This window comes from Oncorhynchus masou, chromosome 2 (assembly GCF_036934945.1).
Source record: "Oncorhynchus masou masou isolate Uvic2021 chromosome 2, UVic_Omas_1.1, whole genome shotgun sequence".
In the NCBI taxonomy this organism is placed as follows: Eukaryota; Metazoa; Chordata; class Actinopteri; order Salmoniformes; family Salmonidae; genus Oncorhynchus; species Oncorhynchus masou.
The window spans coordinates 35952090-35973216 of record NC_088213.1 but is presented as its reverse complement, the minus strand read 5'-3'; the positions used below and the strand labels follow the sequence as shown (position 1 = coordinate 35973216).

At 42.6% G+C, this 21127-nt stretch overlaps 1 protein-coding gene across 4 annotated transcripts; it reads right to left on the bottom strand.

Moving 5' to 3' along the window:
- Nucleotides 1-3876: 3876 nt before the first annotated feature.
- LOC135504131 (ubiquitin-conjugating enzyme E2 Q2-like) lies at nt 3877-20651 on the bottom strand. 4 transcript variants are annotated; one of them, XM_064922446.1, is made up of 13 exons: nt 20077-20651; nt 18937-19041; nt 12301-12423; nt 11309-11365; nt 10982-11140; nt 10137-10221; nt 9813-9873; nt 9637-9727; nt 9489-9547; nt 9166-9214; nt 8972-9067; nt 8020-8086; nt 3877-5383 (listed from the first exon to the last, which is right to left on the bottom strand). In XM_064922446.1, exons 1-13 carry the CDS (start codon nt 20233-20235, stop codon nt 5352-5354), a joined length of 1143 nt encoding a protein of 380 aa, XP_064778518.1. In that variant the 5' UTR covers nt 20236-20651; the 3' UTR covers nt 3877-5351. The 4 variants fall into 4 exon arrangements, with proteins under 4 accessions (XP_064778518.1, XP_064778534.1, XP_064778524.1 ...); XM_064922462.1 differs by having other exon boundaries at nt 10997-11140; XM_064922452.1 differs by having other exon boundaries at nt 10982-11137.
- Between the last annotated feature and the right edge of the window lie 476 nt (nt 20652-21127).

The window sequence follows — 21127 nt, the reverse complement described above, 5'->3', positions numbered from 1 at the left end:
TGATACTAGGAGGAGAATGTGTTATGATTAATGCTCACAGGCAGATTCTGATGTCAGAGAACCTGTGAAGGCATCTCTTTCCAGACTCTATTTAGAGGAACATGTTGACAGCACAATCTGTATAGTTAGGATGCTGAACAGCGAGTAGACTAAAGTTATCAGAGAACACGTAAAAGTATGTCAGATGAAAGCCTCACTATGGCTTTGATGTAGTCCCTGACTCTGGGTGATGCTTGTGTATTTGGCTGATGGAAGGCTGCTGGTGCATGTCGAGTTCTGATGGACAATGACTGTTAAGCTTCAGGCTATCAATCAACTTCAGCTGATTCTGTGTGCAACGCAAACTGCAGCGTGTACTAGGATCTGGCCTTGGGTTGAAGGAAAAGCCAACATGATCCCAGTCTCAATATGGGCTCCGTAGAGGTAATCACAGTGACACGCTCTCCTTCCACCCCCCCGAAGCCATCCTCGCTGTCACTCTCCAGACTGGCCTGTCAGACCTGGAGCCAGGCAGGCAGTCAGGAGACAGGCTGAGGAGCCACAGATTATGGCCAGAGCCAGGTAATGAGGTTTGCTCCCCTGCAGCCAGAGGTCAGTCAGCCAAGACTTCAGATCAACAAAAAAAGACTGAAATAAAAATACATTTCAATAATAGGCAATTAGCCTTGCTAACCGTGGAGCTCCACTTCCCGCCTGTCTCGCTCCCTTTCCTCCCTCATCCTTTCAGTCAGGGAACTGCTTGCCCTGCATACAAATTATCCAGAAATATGATTAAAGCGATGAATGTTTTACAATGGAAAATGTAGTTCTTTGGCATGCCCTGAGACCGTTGTGGGAAGACCTTTTAAGTGAGAGGTTGCTCTGTGTGACTGGGTCCACTCTACCTTGTGATTGGCCAGTGGACTTCAAAAGGCTTTCCAAATGCACAATGTCTGTACTTGGTTTGATTGGTTTATATCCATAACTGTTCATGCAGAGATGAGAACAGCAACCAGTATAGAGGGATTTGAAGGAGGACATGTTGTTTGGACTGTCTGAAAAGGAACTGTGTGTTTACGACTACAGCAATGCTCCTTGTAATAACCCAGGTATTAATTTGGCTTTTACGTCAGACTTCATCTATGGGATTGCTCAAACCCTGCCAACTCACGCCACCACAGTGGCTCCAAAGTATTGATGAGGGAATATGAGGCGACCAGACTTGACTTGTGATAGTCATGTCAAAATATCAATCATGAAAACAGCTACTAAGGGAGAATGTTCCAAATGTATCGTATGGACAAAATACAGCATTGAAGTTCCAAGACGACAGTGGCCTCCATTCTTAAAAATGGAAAAAGTTTGGAACCACCGAGACTCTTCCTAGAGCTGGCCGCCCGGGCCAAACTGAGCATTCGGCGGAGAAGGGCCTTGGTCAGGGAGGTGACCAAGAACCTGTAGGTCACTAACAAGAGTTCTAAGATTCCTCTATTTTCCAAATGAACCATTTCAATACATTTCTGTAACAATGTCCCAGCACCCTCTAGTGGCAATCTGCTACAACCAGAGAAAATACAAACTGTTTGTATGGATTATCTGTCCAAAATATCCCTGATATGTATTGAAGTCAAACCAAGTGGTATCACCATACTAGCCATTCAAGCCCAACTCAGTGTTCCAGATCCAGTGTGATTGCATTGCTCTTCCATTAGCAAAAAACATTGCTTTTAGGACTTAAAAACACTCAGGAAGCCATTCCCCTCTGCCCTTTTGGTTCTCACTAGAGAACAGCCAAATCTGAAACTCATGCCAAAGGCGAAAGCTGCACCTTTATGTATAGGACACTTGTCATTTTGGCCATCAGATAGTGACAAGTGTCCACTACAAGGGCATATTTATCACCATTCATGGTTTCAGCCTTAAGCAGAGGGTTCTATATAAAATACTAATACAGCTCTGTATCACATCTCAAATAGTACACAGGAGTATTTAATAAAATTCTTTATTCATAAACTTGATGCAAGTTTACAGATTACTGTACATGGTCAAAATAACCCTTGCAATGAAAAAAAAAACACACAAAAAAAAGCAAAGCATGCGGACAGTGCATACCTTTATAGCCCGCTAAATCGCCAATCACAAAATTAAGCCAGAAAAGGAACCAATAATTAGTTTCAGGTCTCAAACCAAAATCTCCCAAAGCACTGGGTTGTTAGACAACTGGTCTGGATCTGAATAAGAGCTGTAATTCACTGCACAACTGACATTAGAACAGACATGGGGCCTTCCACGGGGTTAAATGCCCATTTGACGTCTGCTCTGATGACACAGGGATTTAAAATAGTAAGAGGTGGAGTCCCGCTCTGGACAGAATAGTCATTTGTTTCCAATCTCATACTTTAAGACACGGGTGGGACGCCCATAAGTGTTGGAGACAGCCGTTTTGCCATTTTTATCCTTTAGAACTAACCTGATCTGGTGTCAGACCTACACGAATCGATAAAAAAGGAATCCGTTCCCAGAGATGGGGTTTACAGAGACCGCATCTACCGACCTGTGAAAACTAATATAGATGATCCAACCTGATAAACCAAAACTGTCCAGTCCACACACCTTAGTCCGTAGAGGAAAAGTACTTGAGATATCTACATGCAAAAGACTACAAAACCAGGAGGTACAGGATCACGATGAAGAGGTCCGAGACTAGAAAAACAAAGACCCAAGACAATGAGGTTAAATGAGCTTAAATGGGTGAGGTAAAGCATTGGTTCACCTTTCAGTGTCACAAAATTGATCTGGAGGGATTGAATGAGAGAGAGCGCAAACATGCCCCTCTCTCATCACTCCACCACACCCTGCTTACCACTACAGTCTTACCAGTCACTACTTTAAAAGATATTCAGACAAGCCAAATGGAGAGTGAGCAGGCCAATGGTTACTGCAATGGTTACTGTAATTATAGTTATAGGAGGGGAAAACAATTTGGAAGAAAAAAAATAGTAACAAAAATAATAATTGCATTGTGACATTTGTGAAGCAATCCCTTGCTAAGTCAAGTGTGCAGTAGCCATGTATCCCTGAGTTTGCTTCTCCAGAGAACACAGGGAGGGAATTTCTAGCCAGGGCATGTTCACGATGAGGTCAGCCATGTGAGAAAGCAGTGGCACACTTGGTACCAATACGTAAAGTCTATGACAATGATCATCGGTTATCCATGTGTAGTAGACATATTTGGTAATGTAGTCAATCACCATATTGGGTTGAATAGTAATAAACCTAAATGAGTCTTCAGTGCCACCATTTTGACAGAACGTGATGCATTGTGTTATACAGGTGGGGTGGCTGACATTACAACAAATACAAGGTAGATTAAGCTTAAATTTTACATTAGATGCCCATTATTAGTATTTTTTACAAGGGCGACATAGTTCTGGATGAGGTTAGTGTGTTGGGCTGACCGACAGCATTGAACAAAAAAAATAGGAATATTTACTAGGAACAAGTTGGTTCCTATGCTGGTTTTTGAGACAGATGTCTAACAAAGTGGATAACACCCCCAAAAAAAAAAAAAAAAACTTTTAGTGTGTAATAACATTAAATCAAATGTGTCACACAATATTCTGCATATTATTCATATAGCTAAGACTTGGCATGCTCCAGGTTTGACAGTGCTGAGGATGGTCATGAGTTAGGGGTTCATGACCCCACTGAAAAGGCTCCTTCCATCACTGACAAAGATCATGAGGTGGTCAGGTCATAAGTGAATAATCAGATACAAAATAAGGTACTAGAGAGGGGAGGCAAAGGATGGAAATCACTGGTGCTCAGTCTTTTGTTGAAGGCATTACTACACACACACACACACACACACCTTATAGTCAGACCTGAAAATATCTCTTTAAAATCAACAAATATTTTATTATTGAGCATGTGGTATGAAGTGAAGTCCACTGTAGCAATGAGAGGCATGGATGGGCGATCTGAGTGTGTGAACAAGCTAGTTAGAACATGGATTCAGATGAAGCAGGGGACTGCACTAAGTCGTTTTCTAATTATTGCGTGTACAGATAACTTCCTAACGATTGTGTGCATAGCCTTACTGAAAGGTTCATCAAGTTTGTGTCACCGGGGAAATTAGCCAGCATATCTGGAATGCCCAAAAAGCACCACTGTCGCATTGCGTAAAAGGAATGGTGTCACTTTTGAACATATCAAACCACTAACAAAAAAAATACAAGTATTTCAATTTATACAGGAAAACAATAGTAGTCATTATGCTTACATAAAAACATGGTTTAAAGGTGTTCCTTTTAAATTCTGCAAGAAAAAGTCCATGAAGCAAATGCTTTGTTATCCTACGTCTGAAAATGCACCTTGATTGATGCCCCTCCTATAGCCAAGGGTATACTAACGCAGTCTCGGCCCGCTCAAACCCCAAGACCCACACAAGGTTACATTAAAAACAATTCAATCAATTCTCAGAAATACAACTTTACAAGTTTTACATGGAGTTAAATTCAACTACATTACAGTGATTAAATCCAACCTGCCTTTGCTAAGCCTGGTCATATTTCCAAAAGCAGCCTGAGAGGAGATTGGGCTGGGTGGTGGAGGAGGCGGCCAACACCTCTTGTGCTCAACAGGATAGCCTCCATTAAGCTGTCTCAGTCCCACTTTTGGTAAGGAGTCTATAGCTCTCCTCTCTCCATTCAGGGCCTTTGGCTTTTGTAGACCAGGTATTTTTAAGGAAATAAGCCTCAGGAGGACATGTTATTCCAGAAGGAGGAATCTTGGCAATATACAGATACACAAGCACAGACATAAGAGGCCATCAATGGCGAGTGAGGTGGTGCTCATTCCCACTACCAGTGTTTCATTGTCTATCCCAGCCTCCAATGTCACAAGGGGAATGTCAACCATCATTCTCTGTTCCAGTCTGTGGCCGGAGAATCTCAACCCCAGTCACGTAACCGACAGCTTCAGTCACTAGCAAAAGCCATGCCTCAACCTTGACCAGAAATCACAGGCAGTAAGTAAGCTCTTCTTTGCTTGCCCAGAGTAGGATTTAAGGGAGTTGCACAAGATATGGAGTTCATTCAATGCTCAAGGGATTAGGGATGAGATTGTAACAAAGGAAGCGATTGCACAAGTGCGAGAAAGATAAATAGCTAGAGGGTGAATCCACTATTGAGAAGTGGATATGGTCAGTGAGGTGGTTGGTCAGTGGGGGGGTTTTAACAGAATGGGTGGAACTGGCTGGGGAACAAACTCCCAATGAAAACAACTCCAGTTAGAGGAAAAGAAAAGTATGGGGCGGGAAAGGTGTTGACCCTAAGACATGTGGTCCCAGTGGAGGCATGGCAACAGTCCTCTTACCCATCCTCCTTAGGGGGAGTGTACCAGCCTACAAGGATCAGACAAGAGACAGTGCACTCAGTTATACTGGACAAAACAGTCAGTTCATCCTAGACAGTAGGAATGAGCAAAGAGTTGGCTGTATTTTATCTTGACCTAAGAACAATCACTATAGCTGCCATATGAAACCCTCTTGGTGCTGGTAATACACTACCAAAAGTATGTAGACACCTGCTCGTTGAACATCTCATTCCAAAATATTGAACATTAATATAAAGTTGGTCCCCTATTCGCTACGATAACAGCCTCCAATCTTCTGGGAAGGCTTTGGAACATTGCTGCCGGGACTTGCTTCCATTCAGCCACAAAAGCATTAGTGGGGTCGGGCACGGATGTTGGGCGATGCTGCCTGGCTTGCAGTCGGCATTCCAATTCATCCCAAAATGTGTTCGATGGGGTTGAAGTCAGTGCTCGGTGAAGGCCAGTCAAGTTCTTCCACACCAATCTCGACAAACCATTTCTGTATGGACCTCACTCAGGGGCATTGTCATGCTGAAACAGTCAAGGGCCTTCCCCAAACTGTTGCCACAAAGTTGAAAGCACAGAATCGTCTAGAATGTCATTGTATGCTGTATCGTTCAGATTTCCCTTCACTGTAACTAAAGGGGCCTAGCCCAAACCATGAAAAACAGACAGACCATAATATCTCCACCAAACTTAACAGTTGGCTATATGCAGTCGGCAGGCAGCGTTCTTCTGGCATCCGCCAAACCCAGATTCATCCATTGGGCTGCCAGATGGTTAAGTGTGATTTATCACTCCAGAGATCGCATTTCCACTGCTCCAGAGTTCAATTGTGGTGAGCTTTACACGACGCCAGTCGACGTTTGGCATTGCACATGGTGGTCTTAGGATTGTGTGTGGGTGCTCGGCTATGGTAATCCATTTCATGAAGCTCCCGACGAACAGTTGGTGTCAACGTTGCTTCCAGAGACAGTTTGGAACTGGGTAGTGTGTTGCAACCAAGGAAAGACGTTACGCGCTTCAGCACTCGGTGGTCCCGTTCTGTTGGTGTGGCATACCACTTGGCAGCTGAGCCGTTGTTGCTGCTAGATGATTCCACTTCAAAATAACAGCACATACAGTTGGGCGGGGCAGCTCTAACAGGGGAGAAAGTTGACAAACTGGCATCCTGTAAAGGTGCCACGTCGAAAGTCACAAAGCTTTTGAGTAACAATGTTGGTCTATGGAGAGTGCATGGCTGTGTGCTTTATTTTACACACCTGTCAGCAACGGGTGTGGCTGAACTAGCCAATCCACTAATTTGAAGGGGTGTCAACATACTTTTGTGTGTGTGAGGTATATAATATAGTTGAAGTCAGAAGTTTACATACATTTAAACTCAGTTTTTCACAAATCTTAGTAAAAATTCCATTTTAGGTCAGTTAGGATCACCACTTTATTTTAAGAATGTGAAATGGCAGAATAATAGTAGAGAGAATGATTTATTTCAGCTTTTATTTCTTTCATCCCATTCCCACTGGGTCAGAAGTTTACATACACTCAATTAGTATTTGGTAACATTGCCTTTAAATTGTTTAACTTGGTTCAAACATTTCAGGTAGCCTTCCACGATAAATTGGGGCCCATTCCTTCTGACAGAGCTGGTGCAACTGAGTCAGGTTTGTAGGCCTCCTTGTTCGCACACGCTTTTTCAGTTCTGCCCACAAATTCTGTGGGATTGAGGTCAGGGATTTGTGATGGCCACTCCAATACCTTGACTTTGTTGTCCTTAAGCCATTTTGCCACAACTTTGGAAGTATGCTTGGGGTCATTGTCCATTTGGAAGACCCATTTTCGATCAAGCTTGAGATGTTGCTTCAATATATCCACATAATTTTGCTACCTCATGATGCCATCTATTATGTTAAGGGCACCAGTCCCTCCTGCAGCAAAGCATCCCCACAACATGATGCTGCCACCCCTGTGCTTCATGGTTGGGATGGTTTTCTTCAGCTTGCAAGCCTCACCCTTTTTCCTCCAAACATAACGATGCTCACTATGGCAAAACAGTTTTGTTTCATCAGACCAGAGGACATTTCTCCAAAAAGTACGTACTATTGTTTGTACAGATGAACGCATTACCTTCAGGCGTTTGGAAATTTCTCCCAAGGATGAACCAGACTTGGAGGTCCACAATGGTTTTTGAGGTCTTGGCTGGTTTCTTTTGATTTTCCCATGATGTCAAGCAAAGCGGCACTGAGTTTGAAGGTAGGCCTTGAAATACATCCACAAGTACACCTCCAACTGACTCAAATTATGCCAATTAGTCTATCTAAAGCCATGACATTTTCTGGAATTGTCCAAGCCGTTTAAAGGCACAGTCAATTTAGTGTATGTAAACTTCTGACCCACTGGAATTGTGATCCAGTGAATTATAAGTGAAATAATCTGTCTGTAAACAATTGCTGGAAAAATTGTGTGTGTCATGCACAAAGTAGATGTCCTAACCAACTTGCCAAAACTAGTTTGTTAACAAGAAATTTGTGGAGTGGTGTATGTAACCTTCCGACTTCAACTGTACATACACACACCATTTTCACAACCACTGACTGATGTATGGAGGGATGTAATCTCAAGGTCAAATAGGATACAAGATGTGTAAGTGAACATGGTAACACTCACCGTTCTTTTCATGGATCTGGACCAGTGATTTGTATGACTGCTGTGCTCTGGCAAGATTGTATTGGTTCTGAAACAAAAACAGCACATATATTGAACTTGGGCTTATGAATGCCCCAAGAAGTGTAAAGGTTCATTTATATATTGGGGAGACACAGGACTAAGCACCATCACATACAAGTAAATTAGTTTGGTGAAGTCTGACCGTACGGTGGAGGGCTTTCTATCAGCTTCCCCGAAAGAATTTTGCCACACGTACTGATATCATGCTGCGTTCGCACCCTCCGATGCGGGTTTATTAAAATTCAGCATCAGAGGAACTGGCTCTTATAAGGCCAGAGTCCTATCAACCCGGTGACAGAAACATCAGTATTCTTATGTTTTTGATTAATAGGTACATTTCTGGCATTTCTATTAACCATTTTACCTACCCAACATTAGTAACCTCAGGACAAATATGATAAACACTTTCATTAGACAGTATATGACAATATAGCTAAGTATCAAGTCTTTCTTTGGTGTACATAGTTAGATCCTAACTTTTAAAGAACACAGAGGTTATCAAGCAAGAGGGCCCAAGATTCCTTGAAATTACAGCTTGTCTATAAATATCCGTCATTTGGTTTGCTCCGAAGTCTACTGGCATCCCAGAGCCAGATTAGTGTGACTGTGCTGAGAGAAGAGAGAAATGACAGCATGAAGTGGACCCGTGTGAAGCGTCAGCATTAAGAGATCAGCAGCATCGCACTGTCCCAGCGGCGCTAAGTAACAATGTCCTGTTTAAATGAAGTGCTGGGGGCTTATAGACACATCATTTCCATAGAGCAGCATGGACCAGCTGGCCACACACACAGCTCACCCCTTTATCCATGTCAGAACACAGTGTCAATACACCCTGTAGTATGCACCATGTTAACACATTTCAAAGCTCTCTGCCCCTTTAAACAATGCTTACCTTATTGGCTCCAAACTGCACTCTGGCTTTTCCCTTGACTAAAGTGGCGTTGATCTGCATGATTACAGACTCTATGGAATAGGCACTGCTCCAGCCCTGAAATCAAGTGGCGATACATCAATGCACTAGCATTTACCTCCACTGTGAAATAACAGTGGACAAGTTAACTGACATTCAGAGGCATAAAAACATACCTGTTTTGTGAGAAGCTCCATGCACAGGGCACCCCCTCCAAGAACATAACTTAGAAGACAGCAGGTGAAAGGAAAACATTAGAATATGTAGACATTAAGTGACCAAAAGACCACAATAAATCTCTTATCCACAAGCACAGATGATCTCCTTTTAGCTAAACTGTCACTTCTGACATTCAGCCTTTCACTGGCTGTTGACAATTAGTTTAGACCACAAGAGCCCGCCCTTCCTTCACGGTTAAGTGAGGGGAGCAACTCAGTCACAGCGGAAACACTGCAGAAATACAAAGCCATTCCACTCATACGCAGTGAACTGAACTCACCCTCCAGACAGCACAGGAGAAGCCACCCGTACAAATGGTGGATCAAAGGGGAAATTATCCTGCAGGTAGAGCACAAAATAGCATTAAAACGAGAACAGTCAAGGCTAACAAACTGTCTCTGCTTTCTAGTATCAGCATTGGTACTTACTTTATATGAGAAGTTGAGCAGAATGTAATCCATTCCCTCCTTTTCCTTTAAAACCTGCAGGTCACTGTGTAGGGGACTGTCTGGATCTACGCTGTTGAGCAAATGGAAAGCATCACAATACATCACATGCTAGAATTATACAGTACTGTCAACTCCTATGGTAAACAGTTACTTACGTCCTCAGCTTGACGTGCCATTCATACAAGCTGTCATTGACCAGCTCCACTGAATAGATACCTGGAAGAGAATGCATAGTCTGGTAAGTGACATTCATACAAGCTGTCATTGACCAGCTCCACTGAATAGATACCTGGAAGAGAATGCATAGTCTGGTAAGTGACATTCATACAAGCTGTCATTGACCAGCTCCACTGAATAGATACCTGGAAGAGAATGCATAGTCTGGTAAGTGACATTCTGAATCAAACTGTCATTTTTGTATTTATTTTTTTGCGCCGTATTCTTAGAGCTTTCTAGTGCTGCTGCAGTGAAGTACGTACCCATCTTGTAACTCTGGGACCGGTATATCTCCCGGAGCTCCTTCATGAGGCGGTCTGAAGCCTGCACTGAACCAGACACTGCACCCTGCAACACACACAGGGTAATACACCGACACCCAAACATGCAGCACATTCAATGATAATTCACCTCGACTCCACCACGATTAAATCAAATGTTTACAGGCTCAGTTCAAATATGCCAATAGGTCTGCATTTAGATAAAACGTCTACAAACTCCTATAAAAATGAACAGTTATTGATCAGCATGGAGACAAAATGCTTCAGAACTAACTGGCAGTATACAGTTTGCTACAGTATATGGGGAGAATTTCACAGGTTCCATAGCAACGCTCTCATCTGTGATAATGATAGATTTGAAGAGCTGAGCCATTGAATGCAGTAGGGACTGTGGAGGATGAAAGAAGAGTCTCTCATTTCTAAGTCTCTCAGAGCTGCTCACAGACCTTAGGGGAAACGGCTGTATTCCAAAGCAACAATTAAGAAAGCTCTGTGTAAATGATAGATCATATGATTACTATCAGAATGACAAATGACTGTAATTTATCCTACGCAATCCATGTTGATTATGTCCTTGTTTACAAATTGGAGTCCTAAACAGCATAATCTGGGTGCATTGCATTGGTAAGAAATTCCATCAGTAAAACACTGATCGAAAAACACATGCATTCAGAACCACCTGAAACTAGTTAGATGCAGGCATATTGGCTATATCATAAAAAGGTCACCAGACACCCCAGTGTAACAGTGCTGGGGCCAGTAAACTGTTCTAAGCCTGACAGATATTCCCCATGCATCCCCCAAAAGCGTATAAAATGTCACCTTACCGAATGAGCACTTACGTTCAAGTGGTCCTGCCTCTGGTTCTTGCGGATCTTCTCCAGGATGGCCAGGTTCTCCTTCTCGATGCCGTCATCCTCAGACTTCTTCCCATCCACTGGCTCCTCCTCTTTCATCTCATAGTGGTCCAGGTCTTCAATGTCCTGCTGGCACAACGACAAGATAAGAGCATTAAAAGACATTTTACTTCAAGTTAACACTTGCAAATATGTGTGATTGGTATTGACTATCTAGTCGAGCTTGACATCCAGCATAGCTCATATCAGCATGGTAATGTGCAGTGCTATATGGAATGACATTTATTTGAAAAGGACCTCTCCCATTTCCTCTTCTTCCTCCTCTTCGGACGTGACCTCGTCTGTGACCCCATGCTAAAGAAAAAAACAGAGAAAGATGAGTTCATAGACAGTTCAATCTCATTCCTAACATGCCTCTGTCCCGTCTGAAGTCTAGTAACAAAAAAACAGATATTTGTAGGAATGTTCTGAAATGTGCAAAAACCAGTAAGCGAGTGTCTGGGTAGTCAGAAACAACATTACTCGTCTTGCATAGCACAACAGCGCCTCCTGTCACCTTTCTTTCAGCCCAAGAATCAATGTTTGCGTTTAAAGCCCAGCTGTACAGGCTGTTACTGCTTAACATTCATCCTCTGCTTCGGTCATTCTAATTTCTCAAGTAGACTATATGAGGCTAAGGTTGTGTCTTCATTGGTTGAGGTAAAATATGCTAGCCCCTCCCACTGACCACAGGAGGAGTCTATTGATTCCATCTCCAGGACTCTGCACTAATCATTAATGTCTGTGCTGATGGACGGTTTCAGGACAGTATTAGGTTCTTCATGCAGGTTTTTAAACCCTTTCATTAGCTAAGTGTCTTCAACCTCCTTGGTAGCTTTGACAATAAAACTAAACAAAAGGATTAGGCACATGACTCGCTTTAGGTATGTGAAAGGAGATGGTCTTCATGAAAAAGCCTCTAGGTGTTTTATTTTGTTTTTTTTTACAAATATTTTTATTTAACTAGGAAAGTCAGATAAGAACAAATTCTTATTTACATTGACGGCCTGCTCCGGCCAAATCCGGATGACACTGGGCCAATTGTGCGCCGCCCTATCGGACTCCCAATCACGGCCGGATGTGATACAGCCTGGATTCGAACCAGGTACTGTAGTGACACCTCTTGCACTGAACCTTAGACCGCTGCGCCACTCAGGAGACCCATACTTCAATGCCATCCAATGGAAAATATATAGGCCTAGTCGTATTTGAAAACCAGAAAACATTGAGCGGTCATTAGCCGTCCTTACCTTTCGGTCTTGTCCTACAGGGCCAGCAGGGAGGGGCTGGTCCAGCATCTCTACATCTGGGTGCTGGGGCAGGTTGTACAACCGACAGAGGTCACAGATGAGCCGCTTTAGCTGCTGCAGGAGCTGGGGGACCGAGGGACAGTACCAAAAGGGACAGTTAAGAGTTAGGGAGGTCAGGCAGCATTAGATAACACAGCACAGACATGTCACAGATACATTGCCGTGAAAAAGGATATTTTACAACAAATGCTATCAGCTCTTCAACCAATATCCAATATTAGATAAAGGGAACCTGAGCAAACAAATAAAAATGATAAAACTTGTTTCATTTATTTAATTAAAAAAGTTATGAAACACCCAATGCCTCTTTGTGAAAAAGTAATTTACCCCTTACGCTCAACTGGTTGTGCCACATTTAGCTGCAACCAAATACTTCCTGTAGTCGTTGTTGATCAGTTTTCACCCACTCCTCCATGCAAAACTGATTTAACTTAGGCACATGTGTTTTCGAGCATGAACTGCTCGTTTCAGGACTTGCCACAACATCTCAAAATCAGATCTGGACTTTGACTAGGCCGTTCCAAAACTGAGTTTCAGCCGTTCTGATGTAGACTTGATTGCGTTTTTTCGATCAGTCTTCCTGCATGAACCAGCAGCACTTCAGCTTAAGCTCAGACAGCCTGATATTCTCAAGTAGAATTTGCTGATACACAGTAAAATTCACTTCAATGAATGCAAGTCATCCAGGTCCTGATGCAGCAAAGTATCCCCAAACCATCACACTTAACCATTGGTATGAGATTCTTAATGTGGAACACTGTCTGGTTTTCACCAGAAAAATAAAGTCTACATCAGAATTGCTGACAAATTGTCCATTAGCAACAAATTGTCCATTTTGGAATGGCCTAGTCATAGTTCAGACCTAAACCCACGAAAGTCTGAGTTAAAGCAGTTCTACATGAAAGAGTGGGTCAAAATTTGATGTGAAAGATTGATCAACTGCTTCCTGTAGTTGTTGGTTACAGTCATTGCAGGTGGAACAACCAGGTACTTTGTGTAAGGAGAAAATGAACTTTTCCATTGGATGTGGAATAACTATTACATGTTTTTATTTGTACACTCAACTTCCCTTGATCTTATATTAGGTTTTGGTTGAAGATCTGATAACATTCAGTGTAAGAAAATATGCAAAAACAGAACATTAGAAAGGGGGCCAATACTTTCTCACTGCATTGTACCTCCACCACAGCACACCCTCAGAGACGACATGAAAGGTAAGATTGCGTCAGGGAATGTCAGACACCTTAGCAACAGTAACTTAATGCAGAAATGTGTACCTCTGCAAGCGTCTCAGTATTGCTATAGAAGAAGCGTATTCTACTGAATGTAGGCCTGGTCCATACATGGTGAAAATGTTGTATAATGTATGGTTGCAACAGAGAAAATCTAATCACCACAGATAACTTTAATAAGAGTACTATAAAATGCAGATCTGGTGGGCTACAAACAGAGCATGCAGTGTGAGTAAGTAGGCCAAGTCAAAGAATGTAGCTGCATAAGCAAGATATAGCCTACAGAGAACTCAGCGTTTCCCCTTGGATTTCTTTCAGCAGCAGCAAAAGATAGAGGGGGGCTTGTCCCCCCAAGATTTTTTGGGGTAGAACTACTGAGAAGGGCTCCTGAGTGGCGCAGAGGTCTGAAGCACTGCACCTCAGTGTTAGAGGCGTCACTACAGACCCTAGTTCAATTCCAGGCTGTATCACGGGTTAGGTGAGGGTTTGGCCGTCATTGTAAAATAAGAATTTGTTCTTAACTGACTTGCATACCCAAATAAAGGTCACTTGTGATGACTTCAAAAATACATTCTATTCCAATGAATGAAAATGTTGACACTATTTGAAATAGAAGGGATCGTGCCACTGCATTGTTGGGAGATGAGGAGCAGGCAGTGGCTGTGTGCTCGTGGCTCTCATTTGCACCACTGCTCACTCAGTTTGCTACAAATATACCTTGTAATGCTGATCTTAAAAGGGATTCTCCAGGACTTTTGAATACGAGCCACAAGCGGTTCCTGAATGTTGCGTACCACAACCCTTTACAGAATTAGAACGCAGCTTCAGTAACACATCAATAGCGACAATTGGTAACTTTTCTGAAAATTTGAAAAAAAGTGACAGAATTCTCCTCCGGCATAAAATGTTGTTTTTTTTAGGAGAGATTGGTCTCTGTGCAGGCAGCAGCTCAAAATAGTTGGACAGTTCTGGTTGTCTAGTAATGGACGTTAGTACCGCTTCAGAAGCCTCATTCCTTTAAGTAAAACGCCCGTTCATATCTCCAGAGAAGGTTTCGTGTCGGCATTTAAAAATCCGTGGTGTAGCCTACCCTAATAGACAGACAAACCAGCCATAGCGCTTTCAAGCGACCACATTCCAGTATGTCTGAAAAGGGTTATCGATAAAGGATAGTGAGCCTATTGTTAGTAAAAAAAAAAAAATGTAAAAAAGATTAGGCTACCCCGTGCTCGCAAAACTAGCCCTCCATCCCGGCAACACACAAAATGTAGGCTAATTGAGGTAAGACAGTAATTCCTCACAAATTAAGCATGTATGAACTGCACATTGACACATCTAGCCCAGAGAGTTATAAAAAATGCCTTAGTAGGCTAATAATCGGAGCGGGTCTTTAAAGGGACAGGGTTTATTGCCAAATCTTGCACTTTTTCTACTTACCCAGAGTCAGATGAACTCATGTGCAGTTTGAAGGTAGTGTCGCAAACCACTGCTAACTAGCATTTGCACTAACACAAGTTGGCAACTTCCTTCAAACTGCATGTAGAGATACAAAAAAACGGTATCCATGAATTCATCCAACTCTGGGTATGTAGAAAAGGGCTTAATTGCCAAGTCTCCGGTGCTAAATAAATATAGGGGAAACACTGGCAAACTGCTTGGCACAAAAATTGTGACTTCAAAGGTAATTTTGTTTTGCTAGCAGAGACTGGAATATGTTCGGCTTCATCAATAAGTGCATTGACGACATCATCTCCACAGTGAGTGTACGTACATATCCCAACCAGAAGCCATGGATTACAGGCAACATCCGCATCGAGCTAAAGGATAGAACTACTGCTTTCAAGGAGCGGGACACTAATCCGGACGCTTATAAGAAATCCCGAAAGACCTCAGACGAACCATCAAACAAGCAAAGCGTCAATACAGGACTAACATTGAATCCTATTACACTGGCTCTGATGCTCATCGGAAGTGGCAGGGCATGAAAACTATTAGACTACAGATGAAAAACCAGCCGCGAGCTGCCCAGTGACGCGAGCCTCCCAGACAAGCTAAATGCCTTTTATGCACGCTTTGAGTCAAGCAACACTGCATGAGAGCATGCATAAGAGCACCAGGTGTTCTGGATGACTGTGTGATAACGCTCCTCGGTAGCCAATGTGAGCAAGAGCTTTAAACAGGTCAACATTCACAAAGCCGCAGGGGAAGACGGATTACCAGGACATGCACCCAAAGCATGTGTGGACCAACTGGCAAGTGTCTTCACTGACATTTTCAACCTCTCCCTGACCGAGTCCGTAATACCTACATGTTTCAAGCAGACCACCATAGTCCCTGTGCCCAAGAAAGTGAAGGTAAACTGCCTAAATGACTACCGCCCCGTAGCACTCACATCGTAAGCCATTGAGTGCTTTGAAAGACTGGTCATCGCTCACATCACCCCGGAAAACCTAGACCCACTCCAATTCGCATACCACCACAAAAGATCCACAGATAACAATATCAATCGCACTGGACACTGCCCTTTCCCACCTGGACAAATGGAAAACCTGTGAGAATGCTGCTCATTAACTACAGCTCAGCATTCAACACCATAGTGCCCACAAAGCTCATCACTAAGCTAAGGACCCTGGACCTAAACACCTCCCTTTGCAACTGGATCCTTGACTTCCTGACAGACCACCCCCAGGTGGTAAGGGTAGGCAACAAAACGTATGCTACACTGATCCTCAACACTGGGGCCCCTCAACACCATCATTAAGTTTGCTGATGACACAACAGTGGTAGGCCTGGTCACCGACAACGATAAGACCGCCTATGCCTATAGGGAGGTGGTCAGAAACCTGGCAGTGTGGTGCCAGGACAACAACCTCTCCCTCAAATTGAGCAAGACAAAAGGAGCTGATCGTGGACCACAGGAAAAGGCGGCCGAACAGAACCCCATTAACATCGCGGGGCTGTCGCGGAGCGGGTCGAGAGTTTCTATCATGGTCCAAACACACCAAGACAGTCGTGAAGGGGCATGACAACAGATCCTCAACATCCCCAAAAGGTTCTACAGCTGCACCATCGGGAGAATCATGACCGGTTGCATCACCGCCTGGTATAGTAACTGCTCGGCATCTGACCGTAAGGCGATACAGAGGGTAGTGCGTAAGGCCCAGTACATCACTGGGGCCAAGCTTCCTGCCATCCAGGACCTATATACTATGCGGTGTCAGTGGAAAGTCTAAAAAAATTGTCAAAGACTATAGTCACCCAAGTCATAGACTTTTCTCTGCTCCCGCACTGCAAGCGGTACCAGAGCATCAAGTCTAGGACCCAAAGGCACCTTTAACCTGTTGCGACTCTAGGGGCAGTATTTTCATGTTTTGGATAAAAAACGTTCCGTTTTAAACCAGATATTTTGTCATGAAAAGATGCTTGACTATGCATATAATTCACAGCTTGAGAGAGAAAACACTGACGTTTCCAAAACTGCAAAGATATTGTCTGTGAGTGCAACAGAACTGATGTTACAGGCGAAACCCAGATAAAAATCCAATCAGGAAGTGCCACATTTTTTGAAACCGCCTCATGCTAATGACTCCTTATATGGCTGTGAATGAGCTACGAATTAGCTTACGTTTTCTACGTATTCCCCAAGGTGTCTACAGCATTGTGACGTCTTTTTACGCATTTATGTTGAAGAATAGCCGTAAGGGACCACATTTAGCAAGTGGTCACATGATGGTCCCGCAGAAAATCTTGCGTAAAGTACACAAGTAGCCATTTTCCAATCGCTACTTATGAGAAACCAATTATCACAACGGATATATTATCGAATAGATATGTGAAAACACCTTGGGGATTGATTCTAAACAACGTTTGCCATGTTTCTGTCGATATTATGGAGCTAATTTGGAAAAAGGTTCGGCGTTGTAGTAACTGCATTTTTCCGGTCGATTTCTCAGCCAAACGTGAAGAACAAACGGAGCTATTTCGCCTACAAAAATAATATTTTTGGAAAAAAGGAACATTTGCTATCTAACTGGGAGTCTCCTGAGTGAAAACATCCGAAGTTCTTCAAAGGTAAATGATTTAATTTGATTTCTTTTCTTATTTTTGTGAAAATGTTGCCTGCTGGTAGCAGAGCCGAGCAATAGCATTATGCCATGATAAACTTACACAAATGCTTGTCTAGCGTTGGCTGTAAAGCATATTTTGAAAATCTGAGATGACAGTGTGATTAACAAAAGGCTAAGCTGTGTCTCAATATATTTCATTTGTGAATAGGAAGATTTATGTCCGCTGCGTTATGCTAATTAGTTTGAGGCTATGGTTACGCTCCAGCATGCAGGTTTAAGAGTCATGAGAAGTTAACAACCCCAATCCATAAAACTGGCCACCGGATTATTTACATTGACACCCCCACCCCTCCATTTGTTTTTTTACACTGCTGCTACTCGGGTTTATCATCTATTCATAGTCACTTCACCCCTACCTACATGTACAAATTTCCTCGACTAACATGTATCCCCGCACATTGACTCGGTACCGGTACCCCCTGTATATAGCCTCATTATTGTAATTTTATTGTGTTATTTTATTCATTTTTTTTTGTTTTACTTTAGTTTATTTGGTAAATATTTTCATAACTCTTTCTGGAACTGCACTGTTGGTTAAGGGCTTGTAAGTAAGCATTTCACAGTAAGGCCAACAGGTGTTGTATTCAGTGCAGGTAACAAAGGATTTGAACTCAAATATTCACATGACAAGGCCCTTTGGCCTGCTGAAACTGTCACTGTGGCAGTGTGCCTGTCAAAAAGACCCATCCTCTGATTCCACATCAGAGGCACTCTCGACACTCACACCAAACATGACAGAGGGCTGTTCTATGATGTTTGAGTGACATGAGGGTGACTTCAAAAGCCTCCGCTGTCTAACAGCTAGAACTAAGGCAAGAGGAAAGAGGCAGAGAACAGCCCTGAATTGGTCTGACATTCATCTCCCTTTAACCTCCAATACCGGTTGGAACAGCAGTATGAAATAGGGGAGTTGAGTGACAGCTTTACCCAACAACACCAAAACAGGTATGGTTAATTAGTCATAAGAAGAGATGTGATGGTTTGAAAATCAACCTATTTTTAATTGCTCCGCATAACACAGTTGAAGTTGATTCGATTAATATTCATGTTGTATAATATATTTGTTTTAGTTTGGATACAAGCATCTGCTAAACAACAAAATTGTAAACAAATACTTCAAATATATTGTCGTAATCCAGTTTCACTATTTAAACACTGGGAAATCTTCCTAATCATCCACATACTAGATCAAAGGCTGGGATTGAAATGGATCTTACCAGGGTGCTGCCCTTTCTGACATCCTCCAGGCGTTCCAACACTTGTGTCAGGCTCGGGTCATCAGAGTCCACAAACCAGATTGGAGGTGTGGAGGGGTACGACTCCTGTAAGACATGGGTTTCAATGAGGATGAGAGAAGCAAACAAATAAAATCAGCATTATAAAACTGAGAAATTTGATAATTGTTTGTAACATTGAAATTAAACAGGTGTGACATTGACGTGTCAATCAAACCTGGGAAATCTCAAGTCATTTTAAACAGAAACAAATCTGATTACTACTTTACATTACCCGAAGCTAAATTAATGTGTTGTGTGAAGGTGGCCATTTCACATTCCTTATAGAATGTTAACAAGCCAAGTAACGTTAAGAGCACTGAATTCAATCAGTATGCTGGTCAAACGAACGTAGCAAATTGGAAAATACAAACCAATAGCTTAACGTTACAGCTAGCAGATCACCGTCTGTTCACAAGACCAGAAGCTGTTTATTTGACAAGTGATGCTTTTGAATCATGCTAGCTAGCAATTATTTACTGACGTCATTAGTATAGCTAACTTAGTACTTACTGTGTTGATCATGACCATGAAGCATGAAAATATAACAACCACTACGTTAGCTAGCTAGTTAACTTGTTTGACAATCAACTAACGTTAGAAAATACTGAAGTGTAGATAGCTAACGTTAACAATGTTCATCAGTGACGCAGAAAGCGTGCCTAGCCTAGGCCCTAGCATAATGTCATGCCAGTTTCAGGATAACTTAGGCTGAAATCAACAGGCTTGCTTGTATTTCAGTATTTTAGCTAGCGAACGTTAAGTACGTAGCCTACAATAGTAATATGCAAGTATTTTTACTCATACTAAGTCACTATACTAGAAACAAGTCAGCTACCGTTAGCTAGCTTGCTAACATGCAAATATTTAGACTCCCACTGGAAGTAGAAACAAGTCAAACAAAAACATTGCATGGCTATAGATAGCTGGCTAACGTTCGACTGGCCACAATTTGCTGAGTGTTTCTTTAACCATCTGTCCGTTCGCTTGTCCGGCACCGCCAGGCAAAATAACTGCGTGTTCTGAGCTGACCTACTGTAACTAGTTACCGCGTTAGACATGTCGCCTCGTTTCCCTGCTTACCGTAAGGTTGCAATGTATAATCAACAGTTTTTCTCCAGTCACATTAAACTGACAGTTTAGCTCATCCGGTTTCCAGTCAATAATTCTGAATCGTTCGTGGTTTGGATCAAAAATGGACTCCAGAAACTTCAGTTCGGCCTTCAGCCCCGAAACCGACATCTTCCACGCATCTCCGGCTGGGCCGCTGGGGAGGAGTGAAGTCGGGACTAAAACTGCTGCCACACAGTCGAGTCCCAAATCAAGCCTTTTAAAACAAAGTAATGTCAAAGCGCCTTCAACACAGGTTCGCTAGCTCAATAACAACGCCGTGTTTACTCGTCCGTTGTCTTTCCGTTTAGCCAGTATTGTTGTTGATGTTAGCCTTCTGATAGTACAATTTCAAGACCATACAATGTGACTTGGTTGAGTATTCACAGTTCTTTCAATTAGTTGCGTATTTGTTTCGCCGGTCAACAAACTGATCATAATAATGCCCGCAAAATTGTAACACAACGCAAGCACAGTGTGTCATTGATCCCCGGCGCTCAATTGTGATTTCGTCTGGGGTTTAAAGATGGCGTTTTCCCGAGCCTGCAGAATCCCAGCATCCAGTGCGTGCTCACTTGAGGGGCGGAGGTTAGAACACCAAAATATCGAAATATATAAATCACTTAGACAACTTTGAAACATTTTGTCACAGCAGTGTTTCTTTGTGGTGACTGAGTGAAGTAAACCGTCCTTACCTGGAGCATATTGTTACTAAAATTATAAACGTGTAGCTGGCCAAAGATCGTTCTTTTCCAGGCGGAAGTTTATGCCAATAAAACCATATTTATAATTTAATTGATGACACGGCAAACCCATGGAAAACTAATCTAATTGGATTGGCTTGCTGATGAGAGAGCAGTCTGACTTTTTAGGGGGTCTTTAATTCACATTTAGCCATCATTTTTGTTGAAGACTGACTTGTTGAGAACACACTACAGATGTCTGTCCTACATTATTGTAGCTATGCCCTTGCACCAGAAGATGTCAGTGTACTACTCTTTTTTTAGTTAAATGTTTTTTTAAC

Bases quoted from the DNA above. Each gene is read 5' to 3' on its own strand.
- LOC135504131 (XM_064922446.1), bottom strand. From the start codon at position 20,235: ATGTCGGTTTCGGGGCTGAAGGCCGAACTGAAGTTTCTGGAGTCCATT. The intron at 11,141-11,308 runs GTCCTTTTCAAA...TCGTTGTGCCAG, and splicing joins AAGAAGAGGAAATGGGAGAG to CAGGACATTGAAGACCTGGA. The intron at 9,728-9,812 runs GTAAGTAACTGT...TTTGCTCAACAG, and splicing joins TGGCACGTCAAGCTGAGGAC to CGTAGATCCAGACAGTCCCC.